Genomic DNA, 21,051 nt, shown 5'->3' with positions numbered 1-21,051 from the left:
ATGTCAAGGAGATAAAGGACTAAATACACAGCTTTTAGAATAAGGTTACCAGATTTTTTTCAATGAATCCGGGGACACTTTTCAACTTCAATAGATTTTGTATGGGGACTGATGTGTAAATCCGGGGACTGTCCCCGGGAAAAGGGGACGTCTGGTAACCTTATTTTAGAAGACATCTGAAGGCAGCCCTGTATCGGGAAGTTTTCAATGTTTGAAGTTATATTATGTTTTTATATGTGTTGGAAGCAACCCAGAGTGGCTGGGGCAAACAGTCAGATGGGCGGGGTACAAATAAATAATAATCATCATTATCATTATCATCATCATCAGAACAATGACCTGGCTCAACATGGCAATTGTTATGTTACTGTAAAACAAGCTCACATTTTGGACCTCTTAAGCAAACATGTTTTATTTTTAATCTCCATTCTCCATAATACAAGTTGCAGTAAGGTTGTCTTTACTTAAGGCCTAACAATGGGCTCTCTTTCCCAGTCTTCTTTGTTATCGTCATCATTGCCGTAATCTTCCGTCTTGTCACCACGCTCCCCCAGACCATCGAACTGCTGACCATACCCCAGACCATCGAATGAGTAGTAGATGGCCCCACGCTTGGGCGAAGGGGAGCGGAAAATCATATCGGGCACAGAGTCCCAGTTGTGCGTCGTGGGGGTGGCACTTTCTTGGTTCAGGATCCAGAAGAAAGAATAGACGGCTAGAGCCACCACGACGAAGGACGAGAGGAATCCCCCGACGACCCCCGTCACCACTGGAGTGACCCACTGAAAGAGACTCCTGTTGTATGGTGGGAGGGGCCTCCTCTCTATAATCAGCTCCAAATTGTCCCAATCTACCTCTTCCAGCTGGGCCTGAGATCCCTCCCTCCGCAGCCGGCCTCCTGGCTCCTCGCTCCCACCCATCTCGTTCTCTTCCAGGAGCAGCGAAGAGGTCAAGCGCTGGACCGTCTTGTGATATCCCTCCACATTCTTCTTGATCTCCAGACTCTTGTCTTGGTTGAGGTTCTTGCCCAGCTCCAGGGAGACGTCAGGGCGGCCTACGGCTTGGAGAGCCCTCGCCAAGCGGTCCCAATACATGGTGTCCCCTTCAGTCTCCAGCCAGCCATTGAGGGTGGCTTTGCAGTCCTCGCTGGTGATGATTTCCCGCCGCCTGCGAATGGGGTTCCTCTCTGCCGAGAGCCGTTGCAACTCTTCGTTCACGTTCTCCTCAGGCCCAAGGAGCTTGGCGTAGAAGGCCTGGCATTCCTCGGGGGACAGGAGCTCTGAGATGCGGCCCATCATGTGGCTGCCAATGTCGTCGGCCACCGTGTCGTCGGGCAAGGCAGGACGCACCAGGAGGAAAAGGGCTGTTCCGATGAGAGTCAGCATTGAGGCGGTCCTGGAGCCTGAGAGAAGAGGAAAGAGATGGGTATCTGTTTGGAGAAGGGAGCAAAGAGCCTGTGTGGAGTATTACTTAGAGGGTTGGACTAGAGGGTTGCGAGACAAGGGTTCCAATCCCCACTCAGCCCTGAAGCCCACTGGCTTATCTTGGACCAGTCACTGCTTCTCAGACTAACCTACATCAAAGGTTTGCTGTGAGAATTAAATCAGAGGGGCAGAAACACATACCCTCCAACATTTCTCTGATGAAAATAGGGACGTCCTATTCTATTCTTATTACCTCTGATCCTTTTCTAAACTGCAGGCATGCAGATGTTTTCGTTCTTCAAATGAGGATCCGCTACAATTCTTAGGAAGCAGAATTCTGTACATATTCAGTATCTCATCTTCTAGTTTCTCTGTGTTTCTGCACTGCTGTAGCATGCACAAAACACTCACTGTTTCTCTACTGCAAAGGTGTCCTATTTGGGAAGGGGAAATTGGCAGCCGAGTGCCTTCACAACTGTGTTTGTGGAGTGTGTGAATTTTGCAGAATGGCAGGAACTTGGGTGTCCATGGAATAGACAGGGCTACAATAATTACTGGCCATCGTGGTTGCCTGAAATCTTTCTGGAATATGACATAGTATTTGAGATGGAATTATTATTATTATTATTATTATTATTATTATTATTATTATTTATTCATACCCCACCCATCTGAGTGGGCTGCCCCATTCACTCAGGGCGGTTTCCAACATATATAAAAGCATAATAAAACTTTAGTTTAAACATTTAAAATCTTCCCTATACAGGGCTGCCTTCAGATGTCTTCTAAAGGTTGTCTGGTTACTTATCTCCTTGGCTCGGCGGTTACATAACTCCACACCCTCCAACATTTCTCTGATGAAAAGAGGGATGCCTTAAAGAAAAGCGGGACCTTCCAGGATCAAATCAGAAACCCGGATGGTTTCTGTAAATCTGTACTGTCCCAGGAAAACAGGGACACTTGGAGGGTCTAGAACCCAGTTATGCTACCTTGAGATCCTTGGAGGAAAAGGTGGTATAGATAGAAATGCAGTGAAATGTGAAGCGATTGTAAGGTGAGGACAAAGAGAGAGTGTCACCTGGCTTATCTCCCAGAACAGGGGACATCTCTCTTGGAATACCGCAGAGCATTTGCTGTGGAATTTGAAATCTGCTTCAGTATCTGATGTCATAAACGGAGGTGGGAGTCCACTTCCATTCTGCCTATTGGGAGAGGAGCTTGTGGCTGAGCTCAGCTACAACTCCCACCACCATTGGCCATGCTAACTGGTGCTGATGGGAATTGTAGTTCAGTTGTTGGAGATTCCTCGCTCCTGAAGGAAACTGCTTCAGATCTTGGGGTAGTTGCTGCCAGTCAGTGCTGACAACACTGAGGTAACTGAACGACTTGATATAAGGCAGTGCCAGCACTTAGATCAGGCTTCCTCAAGCTCAGCCCTCCAGATGTTTTTGGCCTACAACTCCCATGAGCCCTAGCTAGCAGGACCAGTGGTCAGGGATGATGGGAAGTGTAGTCTCAAAACGTCTGGAGGGCCGAGGTTGAGGAAGCCTGGCTTACCATAGATCAGGTACCCCCAAACTGCGGCCCTCCAGATGTTTTGGCCTACAACTCCCATGATCCCTAGCTAGCAGGACCAGTGGTCAGGGAAGATGGGAATTGTAGTCCAAAACATCTGGAGGGCCGAAGTTTGTGGATGCCTGCCGTAGATGGACTGTTTTCAACCTTGTAATTTTTTATCGGCCAGCAGGTGGCACTACTCTGCCGAAGATTTATCCTACCCAGAGAAAAGTTGATAATTTTATTATTTATTGGTTATTTATAAATAATCTTCTCTTCTGTTCAAGACTCTCGAGGGGGTTGGCTGTTGGTCATGATGCCGTAGCTTCAGGTAAGGTGACCAGGATTGCTGATGACACCAAATAATTCTGGATCGTGTCAAATAAAAATGGATTGTGAGGACCTTTGAAAGGATCTCTCCAAGTTGACTATATATACCCCTATATGGATTTCCTGGACTCCCCTCCTTCCCTTTGTAGATCCTATTGTCGTTTCCTCCTGCATCTTTTTATAATAATCCAAATCTTTTACATCTCTATTATATCCAAAATTCACCATTAAACTGTTGTTGTTTAGTCGTTTAGTCGTGTCCGACTCTTCGTGACCCCATGTACCATAGCACGCCAGGCACTCCTGTCTTGCACTGCCTCCCGCAGTTTGGTCAAACTCATGTTCGTAGCTTCGAGAACAGTGTCCAACCATCTCGTCCTCTGTCGTCCCCTTCTCCTAGTGCCCTCAATCTTTCCCAACATCAGGGTCTTTTCCAGGGAGTCTTCTCTTCTCATGAGGTGGCCAAAGTATAGGAGCCTCAGCTTCACGATCTGTCCTTCCAGTGAGCACTCAGGGCTGATTGCCTGAAGAATTGATAGGTTTGATCTTCTTGCAGTCCATGGGACTCTCAAGAGTCTTCTCCAGCACCATAATTCAAAAGCATCAATTCTTCGGCGATCAGCCTTCTATATGGTCCAGCTCTCACTTCCATACATCACTACTGGGAAAACCATTAAACTACAAGTGGCAAAATACCACAATATTTGCAGAGCAAAAAACCTTAATTTCACATGTAGGTTCATGGCATCTGACAATGAGAGCTTTGGGTTGTGGTGGGGAGCTCAACGAAGGTGTCCCCCTTGTGCAGCAGCTGTGAAAAGGGTGAATTCCTTATGAGGGATCATTAGGAAAAGTATCAAACATCATTGAAGTGTAGAGGTGAAAGGGACGCTGAGGGTCATCGAGCTCAACCCGCTGCAATGGAGGAATCCTGACCACGGCCATCCCCGCGTGGGCGTGAACCACCAACCTCCTGGTTAGCAGCCAGGTGCAATGATCCATTGTAGCACTGATCCATTGCTGGAATATAAGGAACTTGAAAATGGTTTTGAAGAAGTTGCTAGGCAATGGGAAATTTCCCCAGCAACAGGTGTCTTTATTGGAGCATGTGATCAACTAAGACTGGGTCTGTGTAAATAAGCACGCGAATGAGTCAGCGTTACGTCTCTGGCCGGATGGCTAAAAGAGAAAAAGATTATGTTGCTTTATTTGGTTTTATAAAAAAATTTTTTTATTAAAGACCAGTGTGACGTTTTGTAAATAATAAAGCCTCTGACAAACAGAACCAAATGCTGTTTATTCCTGTAATGGGAATTTCACTAAGAGATAGCTGGAATGCTGCTGTTGTAAAGAAGTAAAAGATGCAGGAAGACGTTTGTGTAAAAGAACTCTGCTGCAGAAAGAAATCAAAACACCAAGATGCACATGAGCTGATAACAACAACAACAACAACAATAATAAATGTATTTTTTATACACCGCCCATCGAGGTGCAGCCGGAGGTAAAATACTGTGTACAGACCTGATCACCATACCAGGGGCAGAATCACATACCCTCCAACATTTCTCTGATGAAAATAGGGACGTCCTATTCCATTTTTATTTTTACATTACAGTAGAACCTCTACTTATGGACATAATCAGTTCCAGAGGTCTGTCCATAAGTCGATCCGGGTCGTTGTGCGCAGGTGCATTTGGCGGCAGCGCACTTCTGTGCATGTGCAAACGGCAGAAGCCGCTTCTGCATGCGCAAGAATCGCGGCAAACCTGGTATTTACTTCCGGGTTTGCCACGGTCGCACCTTGGAGTAGAGGCGGTGGTAAGTAGAGGTTCTACTGTATCATTAATTAATTAATTAATATCCCACCCATCTGACTGGGTATGCCTCAGCCACTCTGGGCAGCTCCCAACATATATAAAAACATAATAAAACATTTTAGTAAAAACGTCCCTATGCAGGACTGCCTCAAGGCGTCTTCTTGAGGTTGTACAGTTCCTTATCTCCTTGGCTTGGGAGTCACACACCCGCCAACATTTTTCCGATGAAAAGAGGGACGTCCTAAGAAAAGCGGGACATTTTGGGGTCAAATCAGAACCCGGGACGGCCTCTGTAAATCAGGGGCTGTCACTGGAAAACGGGGACACTTGGAGGGTCTCAGCACGAAGGGAGAAGAGAATCCAAATTCAAGTGTTGAAAATGGAAGGGGCTCCTGTAAGCAAGGGAAGGTGTAGTATTTGGCCTCCCAAATTCTTGTATTTCTGCACGGGCAGGCACAGTATTCTCCTAGGACCACTTTCAGCCACTATTTCGCTGTTGTGATCTTTTAAGAAGTTCATGTTTCTCGCATCTTTCTAGTTGCACCCTTGGATAAGTGTGTGTCTGATATATGGAGAACTTCTACTAGCTGTAGGAAAGCGCTTTCCTGTAAATCTTCCAGAGCGCCACTTAGAAAAGCACAGTGGTTTCATTGTTCCCTGCAAGGAATCTGCCCCCCCACACACTTAAAAAAAAAGAAAGTTACTGCCTTGCTGTGGAATGAAAACAAATAATCCAGGGTTTGTGACTGTGCAAAGAGGCCCACGAAGGGTCCTGTTCGCTACTTGAATTTCATTCATAGATTCCAAAGGGCAGAGAAGCGCTTTTGAAACACTTCTCTCTTCAAGCTGGGCTGAAGTTCGAAAAACGCTGTTTAATTGAGTTGCAATTAAGGCGATCCCTCTGGGCCTTCCTTTTCCTCGGGAGAAATAGTTCACTGGATGCGATACTTGCAGATGAAATACCGCGGCCCAGAATTTCGGACATTGCAGGGGGTTCGATCGCACATTCTTCTGCCAGCGAGTTTGTAGCTTGGATGGTGCGGCGAGGAGACAAGAGGCCTCTGTTGAGGCAAGATTGTGGCCTTTGCACATCTGGCATTCATTGGCCGTTGCATCAGGGGCCATAAACAGATCTCCCCCCCCCCCAAGCTAGCAAAAGGTTTTTTAATTATCGAAAGCTCACAACCGGTCCATTCTCCTGGTTCCCTCGATTCACATTCCCTCGATCTGGATGGCACTAGAATCACAGAATTGTGGAGTTGGAAGGGACCCTGGTGATCATCTAGTCCAACCCTCTGCAAAGCAGGAATAGGCAGCTGCCCCATACGGGGATTGAACCTGCAACCTTGAGGCGTATATCAGCATTATACTCTAACCAACCCAGCAAAGGGAAAAGGTATTGGGAAATGACAGCAAGGACACAGAAGAGCTGTTCACTGCCTTAAAATGAATAAGGCGGCAGAGTGGTGGACTTTACCTCTCCGGACAACAAGTGGGGTGCCATTTTTGAGTGTTCTTCCACATAAACTGTGATGTAATGGTTAGAGTGCTGTACTAGTGTTTGGAGCCCCACTCAGCCACGGACGATCTCTGTGGGAGCGATCCGGCCCAAGGTGGGTAAACCTTGCCAACCCCTGCCTTAGACCATGGGTAGGTAAACTAAGGCCCGGGGGCCGGATCCCGCCCAATCACCTTCTAAATCCGGCCTGCGGATGGTCTGGGAATCAGTGTGTTCTCAGATGAGCAAACAAGTGATATTTTAGGGAGCAGGCTAGCAGACGGGGCCCATTACCTACATCACAGGAGCCTACACAACACAAAACACTGTTGCTGTATGTAGGTTTTGTTTTATTTGTTTTTATTTTATATTTTGGAAATGTACATCCAGGTGTTTCCCCCCCCTTTAAATTTTTGGGGGGCTCCCAAGAGAGCGGGGCCCTAAGCAATAGCTTGTTTAGTTTATACGTAAAATCTGGCACTGCATGGTATTAGGTCTGAGGCTTTATTCAGAGGATGCAATCAGTTGACAATGCTGACAACATTTGCAGCAGCAGCAAAACCAAAACTCCTTAGTAGGGACTAGATAGAGAAACTGGGCCTATTTCCACTGGGAGCCACACCTTTTTCATAGAATCATAGAGTTGGAAGAGACCACAAGGGCCATCCAGTCCAACCCCCTGCCAAGCAGGAAACACCATCAAAGCATTCTTGACATATGGCTGTCAAGCCTCTGCTTAAAGACCTCCAAAGAAGGAGACTCCACCACACTCCTTGGTAGCAAATTCCACTGCCGAACAGCTCTTACTGTCAGGAAGTTCTTCCTAATGTTTAGGTGGAATCTTCTTTCTTGTAGCTTGAATCCATTGCTCCGTGTCCGCTTCTCTGGAGCAGCAGAAAACAATCTTTCTCCCTCCTCCATATGACATCCTTTCATATATTTGAACATGGCTATCATATCACCCCTTAACCTTCTCTTCTCCAGGCTAAACATACCCAGCTCCCTAAGCCGTTCCTCATAAGGCATCGTTTCCAGGCCTTTGACCATTTTGGTTGCCCTCCTCTGGACACGTTCCAGTTTGTCAGTATCCTTCTTGAACTGTGGTGCCCAGAACTGGACACAGTACTCCAGGTGAGGTCTGACCAGAGCAGAATACAGTGGTACTATTACTTCCCTAGATCTAGATGCTATACTCCTATTGATGCAGTCCAGAATTGCATTGGCTTTTTTAGCTGCTGCATCACACTGCTGACTCATGTCAAGTTTGTGGTCTACCAAGACTCCTAGATCCTTTTCACATGTACTGCTCTCAAGCCAGGTGTCACCCATCCTGTATTTGTGCCTTTCATTTTTTCTGCCCAAGTGTAGTACCTTACATTTCTCCTTGTTAAAATTCATCTTGTTTGCTTTGGCCCAGTTGTCTAATCTGTTAAGGTCATTTTGAAGTGTGATCCTGTCCTCTGGGGTATTGGCCACCGCTCCCAATTTGGTGTCGTCTGCAAACTTGCTCAGGATGCCCTCAAGCCCATCATCCAAGTCATTGATAAAGATGTTGAATAAGACTGGACCCAAGACAAACCTCAAGACAAACTACAACTGTTGGATGCTGGGTGAAATTGTGTTCTCTTCCTCCAAATTTCAGTGCTCATCAACAAGGTGACGGGTTTTGAGAGGCCTGTTTTCGCATACTTTCCTGTCTAGGAACTACAGAGGTTGGTATATGCAAATACCTTTATCATTTTGATTGGTAGTTGTGCCGCCAGGGGGCAGCAGCATCCCACCATATGGATTCCGGGATCCTCCCACCCACCCATCCCTGCCCCCATTTGCAAGCCAAGAGACCCAACTGCAGATCATCGGCTGCACATGAAACCTCCCAGGCTCCCAATCCAGATTTTGTACAGTGGTACCTCGTTTTAAGTACACAATTGGTTCCGGAAGTCTGTACTTAACCTGAAGCGTACTTAACCTGAAGTGAACTTTCCTATTGAAAGTAATGGAAATCCTTTCCACACGGGTCTGCGGAGTACTTGAATTGACAGTACTCAAACTGAAGCGTGAGGGACCCAGGTGGCGCTGTGGGTTAAACCACTGAGCCTAGGGCTTGTTGATCAGAAGGTCGGCGGTTCTAATCCCTGTGACGGGGTGAGCTCCCGTTGCTGGGTCCCAGCTCCTGCCAACCTAGCAGTTTGAAAGCACGTCAAAATGCAAGTAGATAAATAGGAACCGCTACAGCAGGAAGGTAAACGGTGTTATCATGTGCTGCTCTGGTTTGCCAGAAGCAGCTTTGTCATGCTGGCCACATGACCCGGAAGCTGTACGCCGGCTCCCTTGGCCAATAATGCGAGATGAGCGCGCAACCCCAGAGTCGTTCACAACTGGACCTAATGGTCAGGGGTCCCTTTACCTTTAAACCGAAGCGTACTTAAACCGAGGTAAGACTGTATATCCCTTTCTTAACAAAGCTTGGCTTACTTGTTTGGTTTTAATTCACACAACCACCTTATTTTATATGTGGGGAGGGATGTTCAAAGAGGTAAGACAAAAGTATGTAACGCTTGTTGTTTGAAAGTCATTGTATATACCTTTTGGTAGCTGGATGTTTATGTTGTCAAATCGCTTTGGGGATTTTGCTAGGAAGCGGTTCAGAAATGAAATGAATAATACTTGTACTTCCCACAAGCCAGGGTGGTGATGAGCTTATGATAAAGAAATAATTCATGCTGATTTCTTCAGCCCCTATGAACCCACCAGATTTAGGTTTGATGAGGCCCTAAGCTACTGAAGGTAATGGGGCCCTTTATATTGTCCAGCTGTCCTTTGTCAACAACAAAGTGTCACTGGTTTTTGTGTTGAATATATGCTATATGGTAATTTATGGACCTAATAGGTATCTAAAGCCATTTGCACATAACAAAATATGTATTTTATCAAAGTAATTGTTGAACTGAAATACAATTAAGAAGTAGTATATTAATAGTGAAACGGGGGGGGGGGAGTGTGGCCCAAAGCTATAGCTTGTTTAGCTTATACAGTACGTAAATCTGGCACTGTATATGAGGGATGTAAAGGACCCCCTAGACCAGGCATTCCCAAACTTTGGCCCTCCAGATGTTTTGGACTACAATTCCCATCATCCCTGACCACTGGTCCTCTTAGGTAGGGATCATGGGAGTTGTAGGTCAAAACATCTGGAGGGCCGCAGTTTGGGGATGCCTGCCCTAGACAATTAAATTAGTTAAAGACGACTATGGGGTTGCGGCGCTCATGTCGCTTTCAGGCCAAGGGAGCCGGCATTTGTCCACAGACAGCTTTTCTGGGTCATGTGGCCAGCATGACTAAACCGCTTCTGGCACAACAGGACATCGTGACAGAAACCAGAGCAGCGCACGGAAACGCCACAGCGGTACCTATTTATCTACTTGCACTGGCGTGTTTTCGAACTGCTGGTTGGAAGACCTTCTGATTGGCAAGCCCAAGAGGCTCAGTGGTTTAGACCACAGTGCCACCCGCGTCCCTCATGAGGGACGTACATACCAGCAGATCAAGCATTTGCTCCTCCTCCTGCTTCAGGCAGACATCGCTTTATAATATTTTTTTAAAAAAAGACCTCTTCATTTATTTAAAATGTTCATCACTTGCTCGTTTGCTTGTCTTTAAATGCAAAACTGCTCTGGAGAGGGAAATGTGTTGGTGACCCATTTGGTGTCCTACACCGGTGTTAACTTCCACAACCGGTTGTGTAAATTAGGTCCGCTCCTCTCGCAAAAGCATTATTATTATTATTATTATTATTATTATTATTATTATTATTAAGCTTGAGAAAGAGCCATTGTAAATACAGAAAATTAGATGTGAATGACAGATAACTGGGGTGAATTTCACTGCGTATGATCCAACTGCCATAGCTGCTAAGTCTCCCGTTTTCCCCGGGAAAACCCCTTTTTTACTTACCTTTTCCCGGGGGTCCCCCATATTACTTCGTCTCCCGTTTTTCTCCGTCATTTTCTCCTGCCGGCGGCCATTTTTTTTCTTTCCGATTTGCCCTTCTATGGGCACCAAAACTGGCCGCCGCCAGCTTCAAAAGCCGCATCTACGCATGTCCGGAAGTGCATAGACGTGACTTCCGGGGTTGGCGGCGGCCATTTTGGGTGCCCATAGATGGGCGGAGTGACACCGGAAGTTGCGTCGGCGGACTTCCTGACATGCGTACAAGCGACTTTCGAAGCCGGCGGCGGCCATTTTGGGTGCCCATAGAAGGGCAAAGCGACACCGGAAGTTACATTGATGCAACTTCCGGTGTCAAATGGCTGCCAGTCCCGGATTCTGCAGTCCAGAACTTGGAAGGTAAGCCAACTGCACTTGTGTCTTTTTTGTAAGTGCAGAACTAAACACACTGAATTCCCACTGAATTCAGAAGATCTCATTTTTTAATAAATACGCCAAGGGTTATCCTGTACATGGCTATAATCAACCTTCTTTTCAATGCCCCTGTGATGCTCTGCTTTTAAGTCAGACCTTTGGACTTCTATGCAATGAGTCCATCACCCGCTGGTACTGCTTCATCAACATTTGAGATCTCCTGAATATTTGTGTTTATTTTGCTTCTATAAGAATCGCAGGACACAAGAGTACATCGTTATCTCTAAGCTTGTTTTTTAGAAGTGTAACTGCAACAACTGGCAGAGTACGTTGAAGAAAACCCTAAACTCCGTATCACACGTGCAAAACTCCTCTTTTTCCTATTGCTGCTACTCTATCAAACTGCTTCCCGAAGATGTTTTCAGTGTGCATTTATTCATGTAACAGAGCGCAACATTCCCCGAAGATGTTTCTCAGCACCATTACTGAAATAAGGAAAAACCCAAGGAGGACTGATAAGCCAAGTTTTTTAAAAAAACAAAAACCACGCAACACGATTCCATTCCATGTAATCTCTTTAATACTGCGAAATACTTTTCTTTTTAAAATACAGTATTTTCTGAGGTAGACCATTACAGTTCAAACGCATTTTTTTCAGACATTAATAAGACATGAATTAAATACTTTCATGTACAATATGTTGCAAAATGAGGTAGAAATGGTTACAAAGGATGTACAAAGTCAAAAACGATTAACAAAAAAAAAGTCTTCAAAATTCCAGTACCACTTTTTGGAGGAGCAGAACAGAATAAAACAAAAAGAGGCTATCTTCCTGAGGTATAGAGCTGCAATACCTGTAAGATACATTCGAAGGCGCCCAAATGATATTAAGAGATGTGCCCTCTTTCCAAAGGAAAGCTCCCTTTGGAAAACCAACAACCGTCTAAATTTTTACCAGCATCATAGGACTTTACCATGATGATGGATTGTCCGCTATTGGAGTGAGATGTCCGGGTGGTCGCAATGAAAAAAAAGCTGTGAGTTACAAACAATCAGTGGCGCTTTTTAGATTCCTTTCCCCACTGATGTGCTTGCTGAAGAACTCTTATGCATCTTAGAAGGGTTCTGCGGGGGTGGGGGGCATTCTAGAATGCAAAATCCATTGTCCCAAAGTTCCGTCCAGAACTATTGGGCCCCATCACTGCCCGGCATGAATGGAGAGGGAAATCTAGGACACAAGCAAGACTCTCCTGCGACTAGTTGTACATCGCTCAGAAAGATTGGTAGTGGTGGCATGAGAGCTTTCTTTCTGGGAAGTTTGTCTGCATTGCTAATCTTAATCAAATATAAGCAGGGCTTTTTTTTTTCTCTTCCAGCTAAGCTCCAACGCCTCTCAAGTTGGCACCACTGCCATTCTAAGAGATCAAGGGAGAAGTTCGTGGCGAGCTCCTGCACCTCTTTTTCTAGGAAAAAAATAGCACTGCTCATAAGGAGCCTCAGACTTTATTTGAACCATTTGGGAAACTGCTACTTGGCAGGGAGAGAGAAAAGTGGTCCTAAAATGCAGAGGTTATAGTGTAAGGTTACCAGGTGTCCCCGTTTCCCGGGGACAGTCCCCGGATTTACAAATCAGACCTCATACAAAATCCATTGAAGTTAAAGCGTGTCCCCGGATTCATTGAAAAAAAACAATCTGGTAACTTTATTATAGTGGGTCTATGAGATCGCGAAATTTGGCTTCACTCATCGCATTCTCACGCTGCGAGTCTGTGTGTTTTTGGTGGGTTGTGCTCTCCACCACACACATTTGAAGGGGCTATTTCTGGCAACATGCTTAAAGCACATCACTGAGCAACAGCCTCATAGCTTATTTTCAGTAGTGTGTGATTTTTCAGCGCATGACATGTAGGTAAGGAACAGCTATAGGCTTTGGTATATGAGAGAGAGGGGAGAGAGAGAGAGAGAGAGAGAGAGAGAGAGAGAGAGAGAGAGAGAGAGAGAGAGGAGGGAGGGAGGGAGAATAGCAGGCATTGAAACTCTTGTTTTCAAAAGCTAACTTGCTTTCACATGTGTAACAGCAAATTGCATGCCAAAAATGAGTGTGAGGCACACTTAAACATTTGTCGGGAAGCACAAAAATGATGCTCAGAGTCAAGACACACTTTGTTCCCTTCCACAGCTTTTCAAAGAGACTTCATTTTAGAACTCTCGAGAAACTGCCTAAACACACACACACACACACACACACCATATAGCAAAGCGGTCAAAAGCATTTAGATGCAATGAGCAAAAAGACTTGCTTTTGGCGGCCGCGTGGCTGTGCTCCAACATATAGCGATGGCATAAAGTTGGACCAGAATTTGGACAACCAGAATTTGCTGAAGTTATTAGTGATTGTTGTAACTTACGCAAATGTCTACAATTCCACAACAAGCACAGATATAGTGTAAATCAGTGTTTCTCAACCAGTGTGCCTCCAGATGTTTTGGGACTACAACTCCCATCACCCCTAGCTAGCAAGACCAGTGGTCAGGAATGATGGGAGTTGTAGTCCCAAAACATCTGGAGGCACACTGGTTGAGAAACACTGGTGTAAATAGCTTAACCTTTCCCCCCTCTCACACATCCTGGTGATTCCAATATGCTACTACCGGTAGTAATGACAAGTCCCCCTTGCTCTGCTAAGCCACAGGCTCTCTGCTCCATCTACTTGACACTCCTCCTACCTGCTCCAGCCCTACCTGTGGATGGGAAAGTCCTCCTATTGATTGCAACAGAAAAATACGAGCTTCCATGCTCGGAGACAGTATACCAGTATTCTGGGCACAAACAATCAGGGATGCCTGTTGCTTTCATTCCCTGATTGTTTGTAAGCCTCCTGAAAGGCATCTAGATCACGGCTGTTGGAAGCAGAAATAGGAAGAATTTGAGTCCCAAACAACAAATCTCACACTGCTGCTGTAGCAGCACATCAGTTCTGCAGAAGTAAACCAGTGAGATTGACAGACAAGAACGGAAACCCAAGCACAAGTTGAGGTATGGGCCCCTGTAATGATTTCCTCTTGAATCAGATTCCCCCAAATTCATTTCCAAATTAACTTTTTCTTTCCAAAACTCCATTCTCCCAAAATTGTTTCCTCTTGTCCCCCCCCCCCAACCAGATTTTCTCAACTGTGGGTCACCAGATGTTGACGGACTACAACTCTCATCATTTGTAGAAAGGCCAGCAGTCAGGGATGATGGGAGTTGTAGTCCAATAATATCTGGAGACCCAAGGTTGAGAAAGGCTGCCCTAAACTAATAATCCTGTTTTCCTCACTCACTTTTAATGTATTTTTAATCTTTGGTTGGAAGCCTCCTAGAGTGGCTGGGAAAACTCAGCCAGATGGGTGGAGTAGAAATATATTATTATTATTATTATTATTATTATTATTATTATTATTATTATTATTGTCAGTGAGGCTGTATAGAACAGCCCCATTTTCCCTATGGGGAATCCTGCATTCACTCTGGGTTCCTTCTCACCTCCACCTTAAAGCAGCAGAAGAACAAAAGAGATATAATTTGATTTTTTTAAAGGGGCCAGATGGCCAATTGGCATCTATCCGCCCATCAGTGTGAATAAGCCAAACTCACCTTCGTGAACACTTGCATCTCACCTATAGGGACAGGCAAGGGGTAAAAAAACCCCAACAACCCCGTGAACTCCATTTGCCCACCTACATACCCCAGAACTATCTCACGGGCAATTTAAAAAATGGCAGTGCCCTTAAAGTTGGTGTGATGTGCCATGTTCATTACAAACAAAGCTGCATCTTCTTCACCTTACAATGCGCCATCCTAGACATGTCTTATAAAGAGAAGTCCCGAGAATGAAAACCACAGCCCAGCATACATAAATCTTTGGTTCTGAGAGGCAGTCCTCCAGCCAGGCTAGATACACTTGTCTTTCACTCAGTCCATTTTCACCTAATGCTACCACAATTGCCTCTAGAGAAGTTCAGGGGAGTTCTCCTCCAAGCGCTACGTATACAAACTATGCTCTGTGCAAAGGAATGTCAAATTCAGTGCTCAAAACGAACACGAACATTTGCTTATTTTACCAAAAAGTTAAAGTATATGCATTATCGTTTTTTGGGTGTGGTTTTTTTTTTTTTGAAGAAGAAGAAGAAGAATATGCTTCCCTCCCTCCCTTCTGACAGTTTTTGAGTTATTTTAATCAGCCAGAAGCGGTTTTGCTAAGTTCCAAGCAGTCGCCAATGTTTTCTGAAGATTTGCTTGGCTACAACCACGAGGAACAGAAATTTGGTTCTCATAGGAGTTACTATTTTCAGGAATCTGTGCCATAAATTACATTTGGGACTCAGCTACATTAGTAAAAAAAAAAAAAGACGATGCTTTGAATGTGTTATAAACATGCAACACCAGATGGCGCCAAACAGCAAAAAGAAATCTATGTCATTTTTACATAGCGGTTTTTTCTTTTGTTATAACAATTTAATTTCTGACTTATTTATAGTGGTCCCCCCCCCATGTGTAGATCCACGCTTGGTATTAGAAAACAGAGAGGGTGAACGGCATTGGGTACATCCAGCCAATTGATGGAAACTACTGAATTTCTGTATGGAAGTGAGAGCTGGACCATAAAGAAGGCTGATCGCCGAAGAATTGATGCTTTTGAATTATGGTGCTGGAGGAGACTCTTGAGAGTCCTATGGACTGCAAGAAGATCAAACCTATCCATTCTGAAGGAAATCAGCCCTGAGTGTTCACTGGAAGGACAGATCGTGAAGCTGAGGCTCCAATACTTTGGCCACCTCATGAGAAGAGAAGAATCCTTGGAAAAGACCCTGATGTTGGGAAAGATTGAGGGCACTAGGAGAAGGGGACGACAGAGGACGAGATGTTTGGACAGTGTTCTCGAAGCTACGGACATGAGTTTGACCAAACTGCGGGAGGCAGTGGAAGACAGGAGTGCCTGGCGTGCTATGGTCCATGGGGTCACGAAGAGTCGGACACGACTAAACAACTAAACAACAACAACAACAACAACTGAATTTCTTAGCATGACATGGAAGCTGTGTTGTTTCTTCCAGAACACAATTGAAGTGCAATATACTGACACCCAGCTCCACAGTGACACTGCAATTCTTTCCATCTCCTGACCTGCATGTGTTCACTCTTGTTCTGAACTCACACATTACCTTTAAAGCTTACAAGTCAATGGAAAAGGCTGACAGCAGGGTGCACACCGCTTTGTTCAGCTTCCAATCAAGCCTCAGAAAAGTGCTAGTTTAATTTCTGTCTCCAGAATACTACTGTTTATTGCCATTATGGCTAAGAGGAAAAGGGAGGGGGGAAGAGAGATTTGCTTGTGTGCCTTTAGGTTTTGCCCTATGGGGCAAATAGCAGCTCGGAGGAGGCAAGGCCACACCGGGAGTACTGCGTCCAATTCTGGGCACCACGATTTAAGAAAGATGTTGAGAAGCTGGAGCATGTGCGCAGAGGAAGGCAACCAAGATGATCAAGGGTCTGGAAACCAAGCCTTACAAGGAGAGCTTGAAGGAGCTGGGTATGTTTAGCCTGGAAAAGAGGAGACTGAGAGGAGATATGATAGCCATCTTCAAATATCTTAAGGGCTGTCTCATGGATGAGCAAATAAGCTACTTGTCTCCTGCTCTGGAGGGCAGAACTCGAACCAACGGCTTCAAGTTACAAGAAAGGTGATTCCAACTAAACATTTGGAAAAACTTTTTGACAGTTAAGAGCTGCTTGACAGTGGAGGTTTTTAAGCAGAGGTTGGATGGCCATCTGTCATGGATGCTTTAGCTGAGATTCCTGCATTGCAGGAGGTTGGACTAGATGGGCCTTGGGGTCCCCCTCCAACTCTACGATTCTACAATTCCAAGTGGAAATGGTAGCATGGTTAGAGCAGTGGGCACTCTGCTGGTCTTGGGGCCCTGGTAAACGCCAAACCTTGCTACCCTCGGGAGGTGTCCATCAAAGGGTTGAAAGAAATGGAAAGGAAAGGAAATATGAGCCCTTATATAACAGGGATCATCACTCCCCATGGAAATAACAGTGGCGAGAATGGATACAGTGGTACCTTGGTTCTCGAACTTAATCCGTTCCAGGAGTCTGTTCCGACTCCCAAAACCGTTTGAAAACCAAGGTGTGGCTTCCGATTGGCTGCAGGAGCTTCCTTGCACTCAAGGGGAAGCCGCGTCGGACATTCAGCTTCCGGAAAAAACATTCGCAAACCAGAACACGTACATCCAGGTTTGCAGCGTTCGGGAGCCGATTTGTTTGACAACTAAGCCGTTCGGGAACCAAGGTACCACTGTGTATATGCAAGCAGGAAAACCACCACTACCACAGCACCCGTAACTGTGTCACCGGAAGGGTAACAGTCATAAATCCGAAACCAAGTGCTATCAGATGCAATTGCCTTGCTGAGAGAGTGTAGGGGGACCAAAAGCTTCCCATCGTTGCATCAAAACCGGTCAAACCCCACTGCCAATATAAAATCTGGGCAGAGAGGATGCTGTGGTCTGGACTGTCACACCACATGTTCTCTCCAGTGACTTCTAAGGGAGTGAGAGATCAGCTGGCATGTTAATGTTGGTTCGGTATTGGTGAGCGGCTACACACATTTGCAGGTGATGGGCAGTTCAGTGTTTTCATGGAAAGCAGCTGTGAGGAGGCTGAAACAAGGAGCAGAAGACGACAGAGGAGAGGACAGGGTACTTCACCCTTTCTCTTCTTGCTGTTTGCTCAGAAATCAAACCCCGCACCCTGGGCTGCTTTACCACTAATTGGCATAGCTGCCAAGTTTTCCCTTTTCTCACGAGGAAGCCTATTCAGCATAAGGGAATTTCCCTTAAAAAAGGGATAACTTGGCAGCTATGCTAATTGGGGGGGGGGATAAAGGTTAGCAAACTGGGTGTTCTTACCGGTCCACAAGCAAGAGAGGATGCCCAGCTGATGAAGCATCTCCGCCTCGGTGACAAAGCATCGAGGTAACAAGAGAGTTAAACAGCTGGGTGACTAGAAAGCTAAGTACCACCCTATTTAATAAAGCTTAAACTGGAAAAGGGGGCACTGTGTGCTAGGAGCTGAATCCTGCAAAAATGTAAGAGGTGTTAACTCCAAGAGCACAGAAACCTAGTTTTCAACTCTATGCAAGCATGGGAGCTACCTCTACCTTAGCGGGAAAATCTTGAGGGGGCCACACTAAACCAGAAAGCTAGATTAAATCGCAATTTTGGATGTGGGGGTGAAAAAAGAGAGAAAGACGCAGAAAGAAAACTGCAAATACGTAGTTCCACGTAATACAGATCTAGTTAGCGAGAATCCAAAAGGTAGACTCAGCTTTTACGTCAAGTTCTGTTTTATAGGTTAAAAAGGGGGTTGGGGGCTTTTGAATAAAAAAAAAGAATAGCATACATGCTAAAGAGCAAGGGAAGGACACAGCTGTGAGTTCCAGCCTTCAGTTCAGTTTAAAACCTGTTCAAAACTAGTTCATTTTTTTAAAAAAATAGAGTAGACTACTTAAAAATACAGAGTGAGTTTCGCTTTTAAAAGCCTCATTATTAGGGTTGCCATACGCCTGGATTTTCCCAATAACAGTATTGCCGGGATTTCAACAGCAGAAGCGATATCGGGGGGGGGGGTCCTGAAAAGCATCAATTTGTCCGGATTTTCACTTCTTCAAATATGGCAACCCTTCTCAGTATGAGCAGTCCTGGTTTAGGTTAAGTGCCATATATAAGCTGAAGCTACAAACATGAGTTTGACCAAACTGCGGGAGGCAGTGGAAGACAGGAGTGCCTGGCGTGCTATGGTCCATGGGGTCACGAATAGTCGGACACGACTAAATGACTAAACAAAAACAACAACATAAGCTGAAGCCAAACAGTAGGCCTCAGTCCAAGTCCACATTTCAGCTTTCAAGCTCAGTATAAAACCAGATAAAAGCTAGTTTCAGTTTTAAATGAAAACTTCGACAGGGAGTTCATTGCTACCCTCTGTCTACTCCCTGCTTAACTGTCTACTCCCCGGACAAAATAAATGCAGGAAGGCAACGAGGAATGCAAAAAGAAGTATTCCGTGAAGCACATTACTTAAAGACCAACAAATTATTCAAATACATTAGAGGCAGGAGACCATCTTTGGATGACAAGGGAATCAAAGGTGTGATAAAGGAGGAAAAGGAAATGGCAGAGAAGCTGAAATAATTATTTGCACCTGCCTTTACAGCAGAAGATATCAGGTAGATAGACCCCTGTGCCTGAGGTTTCTCAAGTAGAGAGCTTGAAAAAAAATAGTATTATTACTTAGGCAAATGGTGGTGACAAGCTATGGTTCTAGCCCTAACAGATGATAAATTGCGTTGTCTGGATAGCACCCACCCAAGAGTTCTTAAAGAACTCAAATGTGGAATTGCTGAACTTCTAAAAACAAAAGTCACTTGTCCCTAAGATCAGCCACCGTACTTGAGGACTGGAAATTGGCCCATGTACGGTAACGCCAATTTTTAAAAGGGATCCAGAGGGGATTTGGGAAATTACAGGTTGGTTAGTTTAATGTCTGCTCCAGGAAAACTGGTGCAAAGGATTGTCAAGGATAGAATTACCAAACATATGGAAGAACAAGTCTTGCTGAAACAGAATGAGCATTGCTGCGCATGATAATTCCTGTCTCACCAATCAGAGTTGAGAGTGCCAAGAAGTTGACACTGCGTACTTGGACTTTCAAAAATCTTTATAAAGGTACCCACACCAAAGACTTCTGAGAAAGCTTAGCAGTCATGGAATAAGAGAAGGAATTGGTTAAGGTCCAGAAAGCAGAGATCAGGAATAAATGAAGAGTTCTTCAGATGGAGGAAGGTGGAAAGTGGAGTTTCCCAAGGATTGGGACTGTGCTTTTAAATGTGTTCATCAATGATCTAGGGCAGTGTTTCCCAACCTTGGGTCGCCAACTGTTTTTGGACTACAACTCCCATCATCCCTAGTTAGCAAGACCAGTGGTCAGGGATGATGGGAATTGTAGTCCAAAAACAGCTGGAGACCCAAGGTTGGGAAACATTGATCTAGGGCACCTTTTACAGTGGTACCTCTACTTACAAATTTAATGCGTTCTGAATGCACATTTGTAAGTCGAAAAAATTTGTAAGTCGAATCCCATAGGAATGCATTGGGAGAAAAAATTCGTAAGTAGAAGCAACCCTATCTAAAAAATCGTAAGTAGAAAAAATCCTATCTAAACCGCATCCAAGATGGCGGACGGAGCTCCATTCGTAAGTAGAAACATTCGTAAGTAGAGGTACCACTGTATTAGGAAAGGGATTGAAATTAAAACTGCCAATATCGTAACACCATTCTACAAATCTATGAAGCCAAACCTGGAATAATTCTGCTCATGATGCCTTAAAAGGGGGGAAATGTAGAGCCGATAAAAGTTTTGGAAGAGGGCAACCAAAATCATCACGGGGCTGCAGCAGCTCCCCCTCAAGGGAAGGTTACAACCCTTCGGGGGGGGGGGAGAGGTAGTTTTAAGAAAAAGCAAGAAAAAGCAGATATATAGCCAAGGTATGGGGAAAGTGGATAGGAAGTTGCTCTCCTCTCATGATTCTAGAACCAGAGGCCATCTAAAGAAACTGATTGTTAGGAGATTCAGGATAGAGAAAAAGAAGTACTACATTATCACTAACTTGGATGGCTTTTAAAGATTAGAAAAATGCATGGATCGATCAATGGCTAAGTTCTACCTCCTCCACCGTCAGAGGCCTCTGAATATTAGTTGCTAGGAATTACGGGTGAGGAGAGAACTTCTGTGCTCAGATCCTGCTTACGGTCTTCCAATAGGCATCTGGATGGACTACTGGGAGAACAGGATGCTGCACTAGATGGGCCTTTGGCCTGATCCAGTAGGCTCTTTTTATGTGTGAAATGCCCTGTAATGCCAAACAATTTGTATCCATGAAGCACTGGCCATGTGCTTTTGTGTTCAGTTCCCTCAAATACTTTTCAAAGGCAGGTAGCTCAGTTGTGGGTTATTAGTG

General features: G+C 45.1%; 1 protein-coding gene across 1 annotated transcript in view; it reads right to left on the bottom strand.

Moving 5' to 3' along the window:
* Window positions 1-402: 402 nt before the first annotated feature.
* Window positions 403-21,051, bottom strand: part of LOC118079245 (transmembrane and death domain protein 1) — a 77,278-nt gene continuing 56,629 nt past the window's right edge. Inside the window, exon 2 of the mRNA XM_035103277.3 lies at window positions 403-1,402. Within this exon, the coding sequence (XP_034959168.1) occupies window positions 465-1,385 (921 nt within the window). The 5' untranslated portion in view covers window positions 1,386-1,402 and the 3' untranslated portion in view covers window positions 403-464. The remainder of the gene's footprint in view (window positions 1,403-21,051) is intronic.

This window comes from Zootoca vivipara, chromosome 2 (assembly GCF_965207765.1).
Source record: "Zootoca vivipara chromosome 2, rZooViv2.hap1.1, whole genome shotgun sequence".
Taxonomy (NCBI): Eukaryota; Metazoa; Chordata; class Lepidosauria; order Squamata; family Lacertidae; genus Zootoca; species Zootoca vivipara.
This window is presented reverse-complemented; position numbering and strand designations above follow the sequence as displayed.